Source organism: Corapipo altera, unplaced genomic scaffold (genome assembly GCF_003945725.1).
Source record: "Corapipo altera isolate COAL_440 unplaced genomic scaffold, ASM394572v1 22b, whole genome shotgun sequence".
Taxonomy (NCBI): domain Eukaryota; kingdom Metazoa; phylum Chordata; class Aves; order Passeriformes; family Pipridae; genus Corapipo; species Corapipo altera.
In genome coordinates, this window is record NW_020884876.1 from 20637296 (window position 1) to 20655174 (window position 17879).

General features: G+C 43.3%; 1 protein-coding gene across 1 annotated transcript; it reads left to right on the top strand.

The window, feature by feature from the left end:
- The first annotated feature begins 818 nt into the window (after window positions 1-818).
- Window positions 819-14959, top strand: REST (RE1 silencing transcription factor). Its single transcript, XM_027635864.1, has 3 exons — window positions 819-1719; window positions 7857-7940; window positions 10868-14959. Exons 1-3 carry the CDS (start codon window positions 819-821, stop codon window positions 12565-12567), a joined length of 2685 nt encoding a protein of 894 aa, XP_027491665.1. The 3' UTR covers window positions 12568-14959.
- Window positions 14960-17879: the final 2920 nt, after the last annotated feature.

The window sequence follows — 17879 nt, forward strand, 5'->3', positions numbered from 1 at the left end:
GCGGCCGCCGTGACCTTGCTGGTACCGAGGCGCTTCCCCCCGGCCCGCGCCCCCGCCCCGGCGCCGCTGCCCTGCCCTGCCCTGCCCGCCGCCGGGGGGAGGAGGGAGCCGGGCGTCCGCACCGGGGAGCGGCGGGGCGGCTGTGCCCGGCCAGGCCCCCCCGGCGGCTGCGGCGGGCGGGCCGGGGGCGGCGCGGGGAGGGCGCTTTGTGTGGGCAGGCAGAAAATGGCCGCATGCCTGGCAGGCAGGGGGGGAGGGAGGGCGGCGGGGCACGGCCCGGCCCGGCTCCCCCGGCGGATGTGCACCGGGCCGCGGGGAGGTCGCGGCAGGGCCGGGCCGTCCCCCTTTGTTGGCGGCCGTGGGCCCGTCGGGTGGGCGGCGGCCGGACAGGGGCGCTCGGCGGGACCCGGCCGCGGCACTCACCGGCGGGCTCTGCGCCGCCCCCCGCGTCTGGCGTGGGGAGAGCCGCGGGGCCCGGCCCGGGACCATTCGCCGGCCCGGAGCCCGGCCTCGGCCCTGGGTCCCCGCTGTCAGCGCCCCCCACCCGTCCTCCACACAGTGGGATCCTGTACCACCCGTAGGGAAGAGCCAAATAGCCTCTTCGGGCAAGGAACGAGACCCCCCACCTTCCCTGAGGCCGAGTGAGGTCTGTGGCAGCCTCACCCCGGGTTCTGCTTCCCGCTGCCCCAGCGCCTCAGCATAAAGCTCTAATGTTCTGATGTTCCCTGGAGGGCTACTTGGACAGTACATAGCAGAGGAGGCTTTTCTGCACTCGGGTGCTTACAGGTGTTCTTTTCTTTTCCGACAGAATTACTACCATGGCAACTCAAGTGCTGGGACAGTCTGGTGGGAACAGCCTCTTTCCTGGCAGTACTAGCATTGGCATGGCATTGTCCAATGACATGTATGACTTACAGGACCTTTCTAAAGCTGAGCTGGCAGCTCCTCAGCTTATTATGTTGGCAAATGTGGCCTTAACAGGAGAAGTTAATGGCAACTGCTGTGATTACCTGGTTGGAGAAGAGAGACAGATGGCAGAACTGACAACGGTGGAGGACGGTAACTTCTCAGATAGTGATGCAGATGGTATGGAGGATACCCAGGCTGCGGAGAGTGACCGTGAGGCACCTGAAAGTGTGGAATTAAGCTCCCTTGAGGTTCCTAGTGTGGAAAGCCAAGGTCCAACTGCTTGTTCCCCTCCTAAGACGCCCAGTGTGGACAAAGATGTGTCATTGGAAGCACCATGTACTCCAGAAAGCACAGAGGACAAGTGTAAGAGCTTGAAGAGCAAGCCATTCCGTTGTAAGCCTTGCCAGTATGAGGCAGAATCTGAAGAGGAGTTTGTGCATCATATCAGGGTTCACAGTGCTAAGAAATTCTTTGTGGAAGAAAATGCAGAAAAGCAAGCACAGGTGAAAGAGTCTGATTCTTGCACTGCAGAAGAGGTGGATTTCTCTAAGGGCCCAATCCGTTGTGATCGCTGTGGCTATAACACTAACAGATATGATCACTATCTGGCTCACTTGAAGCACCACAACAAAGCAGGGGAGAATGAGAGAGTCTACAAGTGTACCATATGCACTTACACTACTGTCAGTGAATATCACTGGAAGAAACACCTTAGAAATCATTTTCCCAGGAAAGTGTATACCTGCTCAGAGTGCTCCTATTTTTCAGATAGGAAGAACAATTATATTCAGCATATTCGGACTCACACAGGTAAGTCTTTAATCTTTTTTTGATTGAAGTGCAGTAAGACTGCTGAGAAGTCTGTGATGAATGAAGCAAGCAGAGTCTTCTGTTTGCAAAGTTTGTTCCACCCTGATGGAACAAACTCTCTCTTGGTGCTAGCAGTTTATAGACTTGTGGAATTTGGTTTGAGCTCCAGTGTGCAATCCTAGAAGACTGAGGAAATGTCAGGTACCCGAGAGGAGATAAAGAGCATCCTGTTTAGTAATTATGAACCTATTTGTTGAAGAGGGCATGACAAAGTGTGTCTGTGATGATTGCCACGGTCTACAACACCAAAAACTGATGTACTCTAAAACCAAAGCAAGCTGGTTGACAGAAGGTGCCTAAATCCTATAGGTAGTTTTGAAAATGATGCTTTCAGACTGAGCTGAAACTTGACTATGGTGTAATTACAGAGAGGAAAGATCTGATACTCAAATGCAGAGGAGCCCTCCAGCATCTACAAAGTCAGAAGAAGAGTAGTGAATTAATTCATTTTAATGTACAGGGGCTTCATTTTTTCTGGGGCCTGCATCCTTGCAGTAGCCAGAAGTAGACACATACTTCTGTTGCCCTACAGGAAGCCTAGGAGGGAGTCCTTGGCCTGATTTCCTGACTTATCCTAACCTCGATTTGTAATCGGAAGGAACAGTGTGAGGCCCCCTTTTTCTCTGGTTTATACCAAGTGGAATCAGAAGACCTTCACTGTTGCTGCTGTCCTGTGAGCTGGGACCGCAGGTGACTTAGGAAATACCTTGCTTTGCATCAGAGAGCCTCACCGACCTCTCACATGGGGAGTCCTGAGGCATAACCAAACTCCCTTCTAGGAGGGGACATCATGGCTGTCTCACCTCTTTGGGCCATGAGATGCTTTGCTTCCTGATCCCTTTTGTGGAAGTGGGAAAGCAGTTCAGACCTTCCTTGCAGCTTCTTAGAAGCTTTTATTTCCACCATGTCAGGCCTTTTCTGAGGAGAAGGCAGACTTGCTAGCCATCCTCCAGCATGCTGACCTGACTTGGATCCCCTTTATTGTAGATTATGCTGGCTGAGCAAAACACTGGGGAATTTCTCCTTTAAAATCATGTTTTGTTACAGGAGTGACATAAATGGTTTGAAGGCTTCGGTTTAGTTGTCTGCAGCTGTCTGGAAGGGATGAGCACTCCAGAGGCCTTGGGGCTGGGCTTGAGCTTAAGTGTGCAGAAGTTTATGTTCCTCAGCTCGCTTTAGTATTTGCTTTGTCGGGGCTGGAAGAGTCTGCTGGCATTTTTTGTACTTTGAGACATATTATTCTCTTAACAATAATTGAGTGATGTTGTTCAGAGGATACCATCAGCTTAAAAATCAGTCCTGTATAAATATTTTTTTCCTAAACAAGTAAACAAAGATTATGGTGAGAGACGTTAGCAAAATGGTGTGGTTTACCCTCCAGTTCACTTTCTTTGTGTGTATTGTAGGAGGTAACAGGAAAGAGATTGGGTAAAAATGGCAAAATAATAGGGAAAAAAACTCAGTGAATCATGTGGGGAACTCATGGCCACGTGTGAACCAATGCTGGGTTTCTGTCTGGTTTACATTTGTCTCAACTTTTAATTCATCCCTGCTTGTGTTTGTACATGACATTAGGTCCCCCTTTCTGATCTCTGAAATCATTTGTTGAGTTTTACAGGAACTAACATGTTGAGTTTTACAGGAACATGAAAGCATGTTTGCTGAGGAAGCACTCTGTTATCACTGCATTTGACCAATTTACCAGTGAACTGTATTAAAATTTTAAAAAAATCCAGTTCCTTGTTTCTCCTTTAAAAACAGGAATGCAGTCAAGGTTTCTGATTCTTTGGTTTGCTGTGTCTTTTTATTATATTAATTAAGCTGAAGTGAGCTACCCTGGTAGCTGTTTCTTTGCTACTTCATAACTACATAGTTAATCTCTTTCAGACAGTTCTCGCTTGATAAAAAGCTTTCAAATATGTTAGTAGAATGATTTAGCAATGTGTCCTGTTCCCAGTAAAATTGATTTTGTGGGGGAGAGTTAAAACTAAAGGAAGAGTATTAGAAGAATGGATAAGCTCATGGCAGGTATATTTATACACCGAGCTAAAAGTTTTTGCTGATATTAATGTGTAATAAGTTGCCTTAAAAAACACAAACAAAACCACAGTGCACAAAAAAGCCCCAAACAATCCCTGCCCCAAAAAACCTGAAAAAACACATACAGATATTTTATAGGCAAAAGTATTTACAGACTGTTCACATAACAATACTGAATTTAATAAAAACTGAATGATACTAAAATAGCTTTGGATTATAGTTTTCATTTAAAACTTAAGAAAAATATTTACTGGGAAAAAATGAATGGGATACATACATAGTTTTCTTCCTTTTTTACGGGTTCAGAATATTAAGTGAGTTGGAATTGCTTGTTTCTTTGGTTTCCTGATTGCTAAGAAGTTAAATAATTTTGGATAAACACTTATCTTTCTCTCCTATTTTTTGTGCTTTGCCAGACTTTTTTTATGTGTGGGAGAATGCCTTCTTGCAGATAATTGGATTCTGCTGTGTTAGAGCCATACAGTTTTTTGAAACACTGACTGTATAGAGTGGAGTTTCACAGGATCAAATGCTCTGCCTTTGCTGCTGGAGAAAGGCAGTCTCGATTTCCTCCCCGTGTCCTGGGACTGGTTGATTCAGCTCACTAAAATGGCAGCAATACTCCCTTTCTCTTCCCCAGGTTGGTTTTCTGCTGGTTAGTGAACTGAATCGACTTAATAGGGACACGTGGAAATGCCAGAGCACATGGCCAGGAGCAGGGAAGGAGGCTGTATGCTAGTACCTTCAGTGGTTGGGAAAAATACCTATCCTCTGCATGTTTGGGGACTGCGGGAAGGCAGGCAGAGGTTATCTGCTTGCCTGTTCCTTGCATCCGTGTTGAAAAGCAGGTGTCCATGAATCCGCCCTGTCCTGGAAGATATATTGCAGCTTGTGACAGTGCTTGTGTGGCAGGCTGCTGACAAATGTGGGGGACCTTGGGCAAAGGAGTGTTTCAAGGACTCTGCAGATGGTCATAAACTTGTCACCTGGGAAAGCTACATCTGGAAGAGCCTGTCTGCTGCCCAGGAGTGGGTGGTGGAAGTGTTCAGGGCAATCCCTCTGCTGTTTGGGCAGAAAGGACTCTTTGTGTCAGGGACAGACCTACCTGGGCTCATTTGTGCTTATGAGACCTTTTAGACCAAGTTTTGACTTGATTTACCTGCTGCTGATCCTGGAGCTGTACTATGTGCAAGACAGTGCAGCATTGTTCTCTTCCTTTTTCTCCTGTTTTACTTGTTAGAAGCAATTTCTAGAGAACTTCATTGAAAGTAATCTGCAGGGCTCTATGTGAATAAGACATCTGCTTCAGGCAGTCACAGTGTTCTGCATCTAGCTTTGGACTGTTTTGTATTTTTTTGTTGTTGTTGTTGTGAGGTTTTTTACATTTTGGTTGTCATAGGGGATCTTTCTTGCTTGCCACTGTGTTGGAAGTTTGATGGAAGCAGTTTCGTTTGAAGCAGACAGAAGCTCTAACGGCATTGTAAAAAAGGCTTTATAAAGAGATCGTTGAGGAATACATTTGAGGAATACATTTGAGGAATACATTTGAGGAATACATTTGGAGGAGGTAGCTTGGTTTGCAAGCTGCAGTTTGAGATGCAGATTATGCTCAGGGTGGGAGCCCACAGAGCCAACCCTTTACTGGTGAGGCCAGTCAGGTGAATAGACACTGAGAGACACAGCAGGAGCCATGAACTGCCAACCTTTTGGATAACTAAGGAGACGAAAACGGGTGATTCCACTGAGGTGGATGGGCGCGGAAGGACTCAACAGGAGCAGAAGACCCGGGAGGAAAAGTGAGACTTGCACGCGGGTATAAAAGCCCAGAGATTCAATTGTTGGGGGTCCTTCTTGGAGGCATCAGCTTGGACTGTAGCTGTGTTACTGCTGAGACATCTGAGACTCTCCTATGGGAAACCTGGGGTCTGACTGGTAAAGAAACCTGGTTTGACTGTGAGAGTGGGGTGTGTGGGGAGCCAAGCGGGACACCCGTCGGCTCACTGGATCTGCCTGCCGTGAAGGGCCTTCAGTCCCAGCAGTCTGGCCTTGGGAGTGTGACTGCCAGAGAGTCTCCTGAATGGAGATTGGATAGTTTCCTCAACAAGATGGTCTTAAACTTGTTCACTGATGTCAGTCTGCCTGTTCATTTGCATAAAGTTAAGTGCATGCTTAAGCTTTTGCTAGTTTGGGGCTTATTCCGTAAGTGTCTTCTGGAGAGGTTTTTTTGGTGGCTTGTTTGCATGTAATGAATGAGCTTGTTAAATTACAATACAAATCCTTTGAGGAATTGTATTTTATAAAACAGCCTTTACAATGTAGTCATGCATTTAATTCTCAAGTGGGAATAACACATTTTAAATTAGTTGCATTCATCGTACATAAGTAGTATGTTTTGTTGCTGTGCCCTATGTAAAAAAGGGTATGGAAGTAAAAGCCTTTTCCACATTCCTAATGTTGTAGGTAACTTTACAGAAGTGAAATTTCAGGTAATGGAAAGAAGATATGACTGAATATTCCAGGACCTTTGCCTTCATACTTTCTATTTGTAAGGAGTCACGTAAAAACAAAACCATTTCTTTATAACAAAAGGACTAACCCTCCCTTATACATGACTTAATCTTAATTGTGTGTATTGCACCAATCTCCTACCTTGTTTTAATTGGAAAGGGAGGGGAGTTGTTGTTGTTAGGGTGAATTTAACTTTAAACTGCTGATTTAATCAAGAATGATAAATGTTTGATGGGAGAAGAAATGTGGGATTAATCTGCATTACAAAGACCTCTTCTACTGCTGTTTGGCACAGGCCAGCAGTGGAGCCTCACATCGAATGCTGGCAGATGCAGGTCTTTGCTGCTGCAGATAGAGCTATAGCTCTGTAAGTGGAACACGTGGTTTGTGTGCAGGGCTTTTGCTTTTGCTGATGTCCAGGTCTCCATGATTTCTAGAGCACCTTGGTTGTATGCTTCATATGTAGCAAATATAGCAAAATGGTGTAGTGTAATTCTGACTATGACTTGAATAAATATTACAACCAAGTAACTTCCTTTTCCCCTTTCAGCTTCCTTCCTCTCTTCTTGTTGAGAGTGTCCACCTGAGACTGAAAAGTGTTTTTACAACTTCTGGTAGAGATGAGGCCGCCTAGATCTCTGGGCTGTACTAGTAGTTTGAGGCAAATGGCCCTGTTACTTATCTGGACCTGCCTACAGATGTTAATTCTAAAGCTATCTGCCTTTGTTTGAAGCTTGTCTTCACTTGAAAAGGATTTTCAAGTATCATTGTACTGACATAATTTTTAGCTACAATTACAAACTAATTCTCTCTTGTGGAGATATAATTTATGACAGGTTAGTTTCCATTAGTTCTCCAAAACCAATAAGTCTTCAGGCAGATGGTTTTAAGTCTTAAAATAAATGTTGCTGCTACACTTTTGGTAGCTTTTGCTAGCAGCATAGTTTCACTGAGCAGGGCAACATGGTTTTCCATGGTGCAAGCTAGTTTCACTCTGCCAGTAAAACTTTGAAAGTAGAGACCTTGTCTCTATTTACACACGTGTTCTGGGAAATGCACATCCATGCTGAACGGATGGTTATGCCCCATCTTAATCCAAATTAAACACTGAGATTTCGGGTAAGGTGTTATGTGAAGCAAGAACATACCTGGTTTCTTACAGGATCTGTATCTTTTGTGCATCTTCTGAGTGCTGGGAGAAAATGCTGTAGGAAAGTCAGATCTGGTGGCTTAAGGCTTCTTAAAGGTGTCTGTCCTCATCACCTTTTGCCCGAGGTCACTGTCGACCCCAGGTGGACATTAGGATGTGCCTCTCTCATATTCTGCCTTTTCATTATCCTCGTGCATAGGGCAGGACACATTGTGCTGGTCCAGCTCGGGCAGGTGATTCTCACTGTTTCCCTTTGGTGAGAGATAACGTGCCCTCAAACACAGCTTGAGGGGCTGTGACAGCCTCACCTGTGTGGGTTGGTAACCAGATTTGGGAATCTGCTGTGTTTCAGTAACTAATTTGCCATTTGTTTTTGCAGGAGAGCGACCCTATCAGTGTGCTATGTGTCCGTACTCCAGCTCTCAGAAGACCCATTTAACCAGGCACATGCGCACCCACTCAGGTTGGTAAGGCGTGGCAGCAGCGGGACTGAGGAAAAGGGGATGGTTCACAGTATCACAGCGTGGTTGAAGTTGGAAAGGACCTCTGGAGGTCACCCAGTTCACCTAGAGCAGGCTGCCCAGTTCTGTGTGAGATGCCATCTCATTTAGAACAGCCTGAGTTTTAGCTCCTCTTTTAATGTCTCTACTTGCTAAGGAAATGCTAAGTCATTAGTATAAAAGTGATAACAGGAATATATCTTTTTCTTTCCCTTTTACTTTCCAAGATGTATTCTGAGGTTCATAGGGCTGCTCTAGTAGTCCTAGTAATCTAGTAATAAATACAGCATTGTGATGATATAGGAACAAATTCTTATCTTCTCTCTGCTGCCATAGCTGAGTTCAAATCAGAAGCTGGGAAAATCATAGCTGAGAGTCTTCTCTGTGATGTCTGGGATTTCATCTCATCCAGGGGTTCTGAGGTTATGTAAATTAGTGTCTGCTTATGTCAAGGAGATACAGAGGAGAAAAAGTAAACTTAGAGGTTGTTCACAAGTGACTCAATTTTTTGGCACTAAAAGCCAAATTAGCAGTTTTCACTAGCCTTTATTTCCTATTACTGGTGGTGTTACAAACATCTGTTCTAGTTCTCTTGCAGCATTTTTGTGAGTTATAACACCACAGACACAAGCACAGTTGTTCTTTATCACTCTTGCAGGGGAGTTTAGGTAGATCTCAGCCTGTGCTTTTGGTTTGCTGAAATGTAAATTGACCAGACCTGGGTGAATTCCTAATGCTAGCAAACAGGAGTGAAGATCTCCTGAAGAGTAATTGTTTCAATTTCAATAGATGTGGCTTTTAATTGAAAGCAGGACGCAGGCAATTTTAACTGTAGTGGAGGGGGGGGTTTGGAGCCATTAAAAATAGCCAACTTTAAAATGACATGTCAGTGTTTTGGTTTGAGAATTTTGTGAATGCAGTATTCTGCTTCCAGAAATGAAAACCATTTTTGGCTGAAACTCTGGTTCAGCCAAACGGAATTTGTAAACAGTTTGGTCAATACCGAACCTGAAAACCATTTCAGGAATGTATTACTCTCCCCTTGTTCTGTGCAAGGAGGTCTCAGATCTGAAGGAGATAAGGAGTAGGATCTGCCTGTGACCCTTGCCTCAAAGGTCTGGGAGGGAGGGCATGACTTTTGCTATCAGGGATGTTGTATTATTAGCTCTTCTAAATTCTATTGCATGTTTTGCTGCATTGCCCAGGCAGCTGAAGCTTTTCTGTGGCAATTTCTGGACTCCTGCAGTTCACAGGCTGACCTTTTAAGGCCAACTGGTGCCATAGCTTTCTTCTTACGTCAGACAGCAAATGACAGTGGTTTAAAGCCTAATTCACAGCTGGTTTTTCAGCCATGTTGGTACATGTCCTTTTCAGTTGTGCAATAAACCCCCTGGATTTAGAGGTGATGGACAAAGTCTTCACACACTGTCTTTGAGTTACCTTGTTGCAGCTACCTCTGAGCACTCTGTGTACTTAGAACAGCTTGTTTGTGTGTATATAAGACACTGGCTGTTCTTGTCCTCACTGCATGTAACACAGAATTGTGCCTTGAAGTGTAGGTGGTAAGGCTCCATACTTGGATGCAGGATGAGCAATAAGCACATCAAGCTTGTGGAAAATATCACCAGAAAGTGAGGGGAAAAAGGAAGGACATAAAGTGGGGGAGAGAGGGAAACAACCTGGCTCTTATTTAAATAATAAAGAGATGCTGCAGGCAGACATGAAGTGATCTGGACTCTTAAACAAATGACCCCATTCTTCCTGCCAGGGAGGCAGCACAGCCTTTTCTAGAGTTTTTGAGGGTGTTGTGGATCAACTATGTGGTTAATGCATGAACAGGCACCATATCTTCACTGCAGGCTGTCTGGTTTCCTCAGTCATGCTCTGGAGGACCAGCTTGAGTATGGGCAGTGCCAGGGCAGCAGGTTGCAGGGGTGGGAGAAGCACTGTTGTACCATGAGCAGAAGGGACTGGAGTGGTTTTTCAGCTTATTGAAGAAGTGGCAGGCATGAGTTCTGTGGGTCACTTTTTGAGATGCTGGTTCAGACCTCAGAAGCATCCCAAATTCCTCAGTTGAATTCACACATGCTCTCAGACTATTTCTGGACTTGAGTTGTTGCACTAGAAGTGTTTTTCACTATTTGCTTTGATGTGTAAGTGAAAAGCCACTTCTGCTGCAGCAGCATGCACTAAGCAGAACGCTTCTACAAGAGTTGTTGCACAACTGTAAATGCAGATTTCAGTAGTAAGATGATGGCTTCGGTCTGCATTTGGTTGGCTTGCCAAGAGTGGCCTGCAGCCAATACATCATGTGTTTGAGACACCAAAACAGTGAACTAAACTTTTTCAGAGGTAAAGATCATCTGGGCACCCCTTTCATGTGCTTAGGTTTTTGCTAGCTTCTTTTCCCTCATTTCCTTTTCAATGCAAACATGAAATATGCTAAATCTGTGTAAAGTTGGACTTTTTTGAAACGTTTGTGTGAAACTGCTATTCATCAAATGTTACATTTCCATTTTTCTACAATGCATTCAATGGACCAGTTGGGTATGGATTCCATTTGCTAATATTACTGTAGAGAGATCTCTGCCGGTATGTATGCCTAGCCAGAACCTGTGACGTTGTTATTGCTTGTTTGGTTTTGGATCCCCTTCCTCCCAACCCTCACCCCTTCTTTCTTTTCTTGTATTTTGTTCTTAGTGTCCTGTGAATGTGTTTGTGACTTGTGGATTTCTTATGTTGACTTTGCTTAATTTTAAAGGCGCATGGATAATTATTTTTAATCCTTTTTGAGTTTCATATTTCTTTATCTGTATTAGTGGGAAGTGAATACTCCCCAACCCCCATACTTAATAATCACCATCATTCCCTTCCGTCCTTCCTTCCCTAGGTGAGAAACCATTCAAATGTGATCAGTGCAGCTATGTGGCCTCAAACCAGCATGAAGTAACTCGTCATGCAAGGCAAGTTCACAATGGGCCAAAGCCTCTGATTTGCCCGCACTGTAACTACAAAACGGCTGACCGCAGCAATTTCAAAAAGCACGTTGAGCTCCACGTCAATCCGCGCCAGTTCCTCTGTCCTGTTTGTGATTATGCAGCGTCTAAAAAATGTAACCTGCAGTACCACATCAAATCCAGGCATCCCGACTGTGCTGACATCACCATGGATGTTTCAAAGGTGAAGCTACGGACTAAAAAGAGTGAAGCTGACTTTTCCGAGAGCGTTAATGACAAAGTGGAGAAGGAACCAACAAAAGGGGATGCAGCTGCAAAGAAAACTGAGAAAATTGTGAAGGTGGAGAAAAAAGATAATTTGGCAAAGGAAAAGAAATCAACAAGCAATGTTTCTGCAGGCCAGGTGACAACCAGAAGTCGGAAATCAGCTTCAGAAAACAGGGAGATGGATATTAAAACTGAGAAGAGTACTGAGAAAACGTGTAAAACAAAGAAGGTCAAAAGAAAGGCAGAGACTGAGGCAACTTCCTCAAAGCAAGAGCCAGCAAATGATACCTCACTAGTAACAAAGAAGAAAAAGAAAGTGGAAGCTAAACCCAGAGACTGCCAGGAAGCTCAAAAAAGTGATGTTGTACCAGAGGAGGAGCCTAAAAAGCAAACTTTTTGCCTCAAGAAAAATAGAAAAAAGAAAGCTCTGAAAATTAAACACAGTAAAAAAAGCAGTAAACTCAACCAGGAAAAGATCGAGGAAAAGGAGATGCTGGATGAGCATCATATCACAGAAGATGATGGATGTGTGAAGCCGGACACCGAGGGCAGTAACCAGAAGGAGCAAGATCCCACTGAGACAGTGGCATTAAACAACAATGGTGGTCATGCTCTCAAGGGGGAGAGCACTGATCCCAAAGGAGACTGCATCCAAGATCCAGAGCAGCTTTGTCTGCCAGTTCAGGATGCAAACACAGAAGTTGAGGTAGAGGACCAAGAAATGCCTACTGCAGCAGGAGAGAACGAAGACACTGTTGGTGCAAAAGAGGAGGAGAGACAGGCTGACAAAGGGGAAGACACTTGCTCTGAGGAATCTTCCCATGCAGTGTCTTCTGAAAAAAGCTTGGACGTGCTCATGGATGTGGTACCAGATCTGGCACCTGAGAAGGAGCCAGAGGAGACCTTTGTGGCAGAACCTGTGAGCAACTCAGACCTGATGGACCTGACCAAGACGTGCCTGCCAGCGACAGAGCCAACAGGAGATGCTGTGCCAGCACCCATGCCTCCAGAAGGGTGTACACAAAGCCCTAAAATAGCTCTGGCCTTATCTCGGGATAACACAGCAGTGAATGAATCTCAGGAAATGGATGAGGATGAGGGGATCCACAGCCATGAAGGCAGCGACATAAGTGACAACATATCAGAAGGAAGCGATGACTCGGGGTTAAATGGTGCTCGCTCTGTACAAGAGGAAACAAGTCCAAAGACATCACAAGGAGCTCCAGACACCACAGAGGCCAGGGAGAACTATGTGTGCATTTTTTGTGACCGCTCATTTAAAAAAGAAGGTGAATACAGCAAGCACCTCAACCGGCACCTAGTTAATGTGTATTATCTTGAGAAGGCAGCAAAAGGGCAGGAATAGAAATAGCGGTTGTTTGGAGAATCTTCTTTTGTAAGATCTTACACAGCTTATGTACAGATATTGTAGATTTTTTTTTAAGCATGGTTTCCTTTAGTGTTTGCATTGGTTTCTTTTTTGTTTTGTTTTGTTCTAAGTTGAAAATATTTTTGACAACTTTGTGTGTAATGGTGAACTCATTAACTATTGGATCTCTTAATTAGAGAAGGCAGGTAGGTGGTATGAGGTTCTGTCCTGTAAAGTGAGTGTAAGCTTCTAGTCTATTAGCATATGCAGTTCTTTTATAAACTGAATTTTAGGAACAAGACTGGAGCTAGCAATACACAAGTTGCATGTTCATAGAGTCACTGGCATTAGTTGTTTTTGTTCTAGCAGCCAACTCTGTCCCCTTCTCCCTTCCCCATTTTTTTTAGCTCTTTTTGATGTGTCTTGATGTTCAAAGTGTTAAACTATTTGATGGTTTTTCTACCAGGAATATAGCTTCTATTACATAAAGAGCACTTTGTAAAAGAAATCAAAGTTGGCTAGTGATGAACATAACTGTTTAAGCTAATTACAATTATGAACGTACATTTCAGGTCCCCTAAGCATGAATGATAAGCCAAAATTTGAGAGCAGTCCTTCCAACATTTGATTGGAGAACCTCTGTCTTGATTAATATCTTAATCACTGATATGTAATTGGCTTTGTTGTGGGGGAACAAGTTTTTTATTTTTACTTTCTGTTTTTTTTTTGGATTGTGCTTTAAGGGCTTAATAATGTTGCACATTGTTTTTGATTTTTACCTATGCAGTTTAATCCTTTAGGAATAGTGCTTGTGCAGAACATGTACACTTTATATATGCATGTTTGGTTTTGTATGTAAATTTTTTTTATTTGGAAACATTCAGACTTGTTGCTTACCATGGGACAGTTTTCTGTGGCAGTTTTCTGTGATGCTTCTTACTGCAGATTTTTCTTATTTTCCTGGGTTGTGATTAGTCGTGCATGAAGTTGCTGAAATTATGATCTGCTTAGCTATATATTTTTAACTGGCTTTAAAATTGTATAGTCCTTGAGCAAAAGGATACCAATGCAATTTCAAAACACTTTTTAATGGGGTTTATTCTATCATGGAAATACCACTTCTGATATTTTGAATACACATACAGAGTAATAAATTCTGATTAATAATTTGGACAGGAAAATAATCACTCTCTGTGGAAACAGTTCGCACATTCTGCAAGTCCAGATGATTATTTTTTTTCCCCTTCCCTATTCATTTCTGTGGTGGACAGCGGTCAAACATCACGAGCTTAAAAAAAAAACCAAAATAGTAGCAGTGATATAATCTAACATCTCATACACGGAAAAACCCCATCAAACAAATACAGATAAATCAACTGGTAAGCAACAAACCTGACATTAAAAAAACTAGGGATTTCTGCTCCTTATTCATTCAAGTTGCATTTAATAAAATCATCCTCCCGCTTCCGTGCAGGGAGAAACATATAAGATTGTCATCTCAGGTCTACATGTCATACCGGGAGTTTTAAATTCTGAACAGATGTCATTTCTAGCACACACACACAAGAGAGATTGCATACTTACTGCTTGTAGCCAACCCGTGGTAAAGTGTAAACAAAATCCAAACCAGCAGGGAAGAAGCAAAGCCCTCCAGGTCTCATCTGTGCACTCTTCCGATGGTCATTAGCTGCCTTTCCAGTGAGAGCAGTTGGGCAGCTTCTCTGATTGTCAGCTCCAAAAATGCAAATTTGGAGGTGGGTGTTATTTGGAGAGTGGAGTTGAAGAGCTCAGACAGCATTTGTCAGAGCACTTTGTAGCAAATAACTCTCCATGTTTAAGTTCTGGAATAAACCCCATTTTTCACTGGGTGTTCCCACAGCATCTTCCCCTCCAAAGAAACCCACTGCCTTGAATGAATAGAGAGCAACAATGCTACATTGCTTCTGCTTTTGGGAGAGGTTGGTAATAGGAGGCCAAAGATTTGAGAGGGAAGGCATCCCTCATGGCAGAAATAACTTGTATAATGTATAGTGAGTTTTTGTTTGCATAGATAGTGTTCAATCCTTACCTTGGCTGCGACAATCACTGTCAACTCAAGATCAAGTTGCAACTATATTTATGTTAAACATTAAGAAAATAAACCTAGTTGAATTTTTTTTCCTAAACTACCAGTTGTAATAGTCTTAGATGTATTTTTTTTTATAATAGTGTTTCTTTATGTATAAATGTTGCCACCATTTGTGAGCGATATGAGTAGCTGCTGGGAATTCCAGTACTGTGTAGAGGTTTTATAGCTCCCTTCATATCCTTGCAAAGATCCTCTGCCATCTTGTGAGAGACTTCAAGGACTTTAGCTATGTTCAAATAAACTCGTGGACTGGCCTGATAATTTTTTTCTTGTTTGTTTTTAAATGAAAATGTTGCTGTTGACTGACTCTAAATCTCTCTCTGTGAGATAAGAACAAAGATGGTTCTTTGAAATACTGTGCTGCACATTTCTATGAAGTGGTCAAGGTTTCAGTGCTTGATCTGACAAGAACTCTTTGAAGACAACAGTCAACTCCTGTTTGGCAGTGTTTCTTACCACAAGATGACAAACTGAAAATAAATTATTATTAACATATTAAGAAGAAAAGTTGATTCCTTATATCTGAGACCCATCAACAGTGTCTTGAAATACCTAATGTTGATGCAGAACTGTGTTGGAATTCTCTGCAAGGTTTGGGATTATGTTACAGTAAAGAGGCAAGGATGTAATGCATTATGTGTATCTAAAATGTTAAGCACTGCTAATACTGAGTGTTTGAGAGGGAGTGCAGGTCAGGTAGCCCACCATATATGGTGGTCTTACATTGCTGTATCTCCCTTTAAACAATGCTTTTTTTTTTTTTTCCCTTGGTCTTTTTCAATATTCTTAAATTATTATGTGTTGGTTTTGCCAATGCTAGAGTTTTTGTGTTTTTTGGCAATAGTATCTTCATGAGTGTTTAACCTCCAATACATGGTTGGAAGGATTAGCACACTGATACCCCTACACTGCCAGCCCTCATTCGAATAATGTGGTGTTTTGGGCTTTTGCTGTATGAATCTATACAGTCAAAGTAACTGCCCTGGGAAACAGTCAAGAAGTGGGTAGCTAGGCACTTATAATCCATGGTATTGTAATTGCTGTTTCTGGATTTTGATGATCTAGGCTGGAACTTTAGTCATTTAAAGAAGAATGTTTAAGAGCTGACAGGCCAGTTAAGATATGATAATGTCATTGATTTCAACAGATTTAATGTAGCTGAAAGGTATTAAATCAAATTCAGGAGTTTTCTTGAATGTCAGTTGTATAGATAAGTGGCGTGCATACGATATTAACAGAATCCAAATAGCTAATGGAATTGTTTTATGTGTACATAAATTTTTTTCCCCCTCTAAAATTACACTAGCTAACAAACTTTTGTAAGCTGGCATGGAAACATGTTTATGATGTTTAGTTGCACCATGTTTGATGCTTTACAGTGCAATACTTGTATTCTCTGAATTAAACCAAAGGTAATTTTTTTTTTCATGCTCTCTACTGTAGTGCATGACAGTCTTTTCTACATTTGTAATAGATGTAAAACGAGCCAGATCATACATCCTGTTTTTACCTAAATCATGTATAAGAAGTCTTTTGTCCAAAATGTAGTATAAACTAAATTGCATTATATTAACCTTTACAAGTGTATTTTCCTAAGCATAGTTATGATTAAATAAACTTTATTAAGGAACGTGCAGCTTCTATCTTCTACTTATTAATGGCTACGGAAGCCGTTTGTAACCAGAGGCAGGAGCAGCGCAAGCAACATTGGCAGAACTCCTGAAGACCTCCAGCCAGCCAGGTGGGTGTGGGGGAGCCAGTAGAGAGATGCCAGGTGCGTGCACATGCAGACTTGGCTGCAGACAGGGACAGTGGCTCCAGAAATACATTGTTTTTCCATTTCAGCATACTGTTTTCATTTCAGTGAGGGCAGGTCACAAGGTGGGACTTGCGTGCATACAGGTGAGATTCATATGGAATGCTGAACCTGTTTGTGATTTTGGAGGATGGGCCCAATGGGCATGAAAGGCAGTATTCCCTGCCATGTGAGAAGGAATGCAACTTGATGGAAGCCGAGGAATTTAAATTTGAGTTTCAGAGGTAATGAGGTGGCAATATCTTCTGCATTCCGGAAGGATTTCTAGTGCAGTCTCACTTGGTGAATTAACAGAAGGTTTATAAAAGATGATGTCATCCATCATCCCTATGGCTGTAGTACTGTCTATATAGATACTGAAAATGTCTTGAGAGCTGTGGAGCCTGGGATAACCTGCAAGGGTGACATTTCATCTGTCTGCCAGCCTGGCCATTTTAGAAAACCTGAGCTGAATGCTCACCTACTTGTGGGGCTTGGTCATTCTTACCTCCTCCTAGCACAGAACAATTCCTAAGGGATTAAGGCAAACAGCATTTGATGAACTTAAGGGGATACTTGTGTATGCAGCTGCTGCAGCTTTGAATGGTTTGGGATGCTCCTAGAACATAAGAAGTGAGGTTTAGGCTTCTTTGTTATAATGTTTTCTCATAAGCCATGCCCCTCTGCCATCCTGTGACATCTTAGTGGAAATTCAGTTCTCCAAGCCATACAGTTACTAGTTAAGCAGCAAAGAGCAGGGTGCACCACTACCACAGGACATACCCTTGGGTGGGGGCTGTCAGTGTTCAGATAAGGGGCGGGTTTGGGGTTGCTCCCCTTATAAGTTTTGTAGGCAACATGTATGCAATTTATGGTGAGGACAGGGAACAGGAGTGATACCTGAGCCTGCCCATGGACCGCAAGGGAGATGTAAGAGCATGGTAAAGAGATGGCAGGGTTCAGATAGGTACTTGTGTGCCTCTGCCTGTGCTGTGTAAGTTAATGATTTCAAACTGGATCAATAGAGGAGATTCTGCCCTTTGCACCACCAGCCAGTGCTGCCCCTCAGCCCCAGGAAGGCGTTTTGGTGACAAGTTAGCTGAAACTAGAGAACACAGGTGGGTTGGCAACCTGAGAAATCATTTTCCCTTAAACCTGCAGTCAGGTCATCCTTATCTTTGACTAGTTCCTTGCGCCCTGGCAGAAAACCTGCTAGTTTTTTCCTGATAGAAAACCAGGATAAAACCTGCTAGGCTGAAAAGTCAGCTGAGAATCTGCTTTGTGCTAAGTTGTTTTTTAACAGAACTGGGTAGCTAAGCACAAATGCGTGGCTCTGTGGTATCTTGCAGGCCAGCAGGATATCCTCCCCACACACTGAGATGCTCA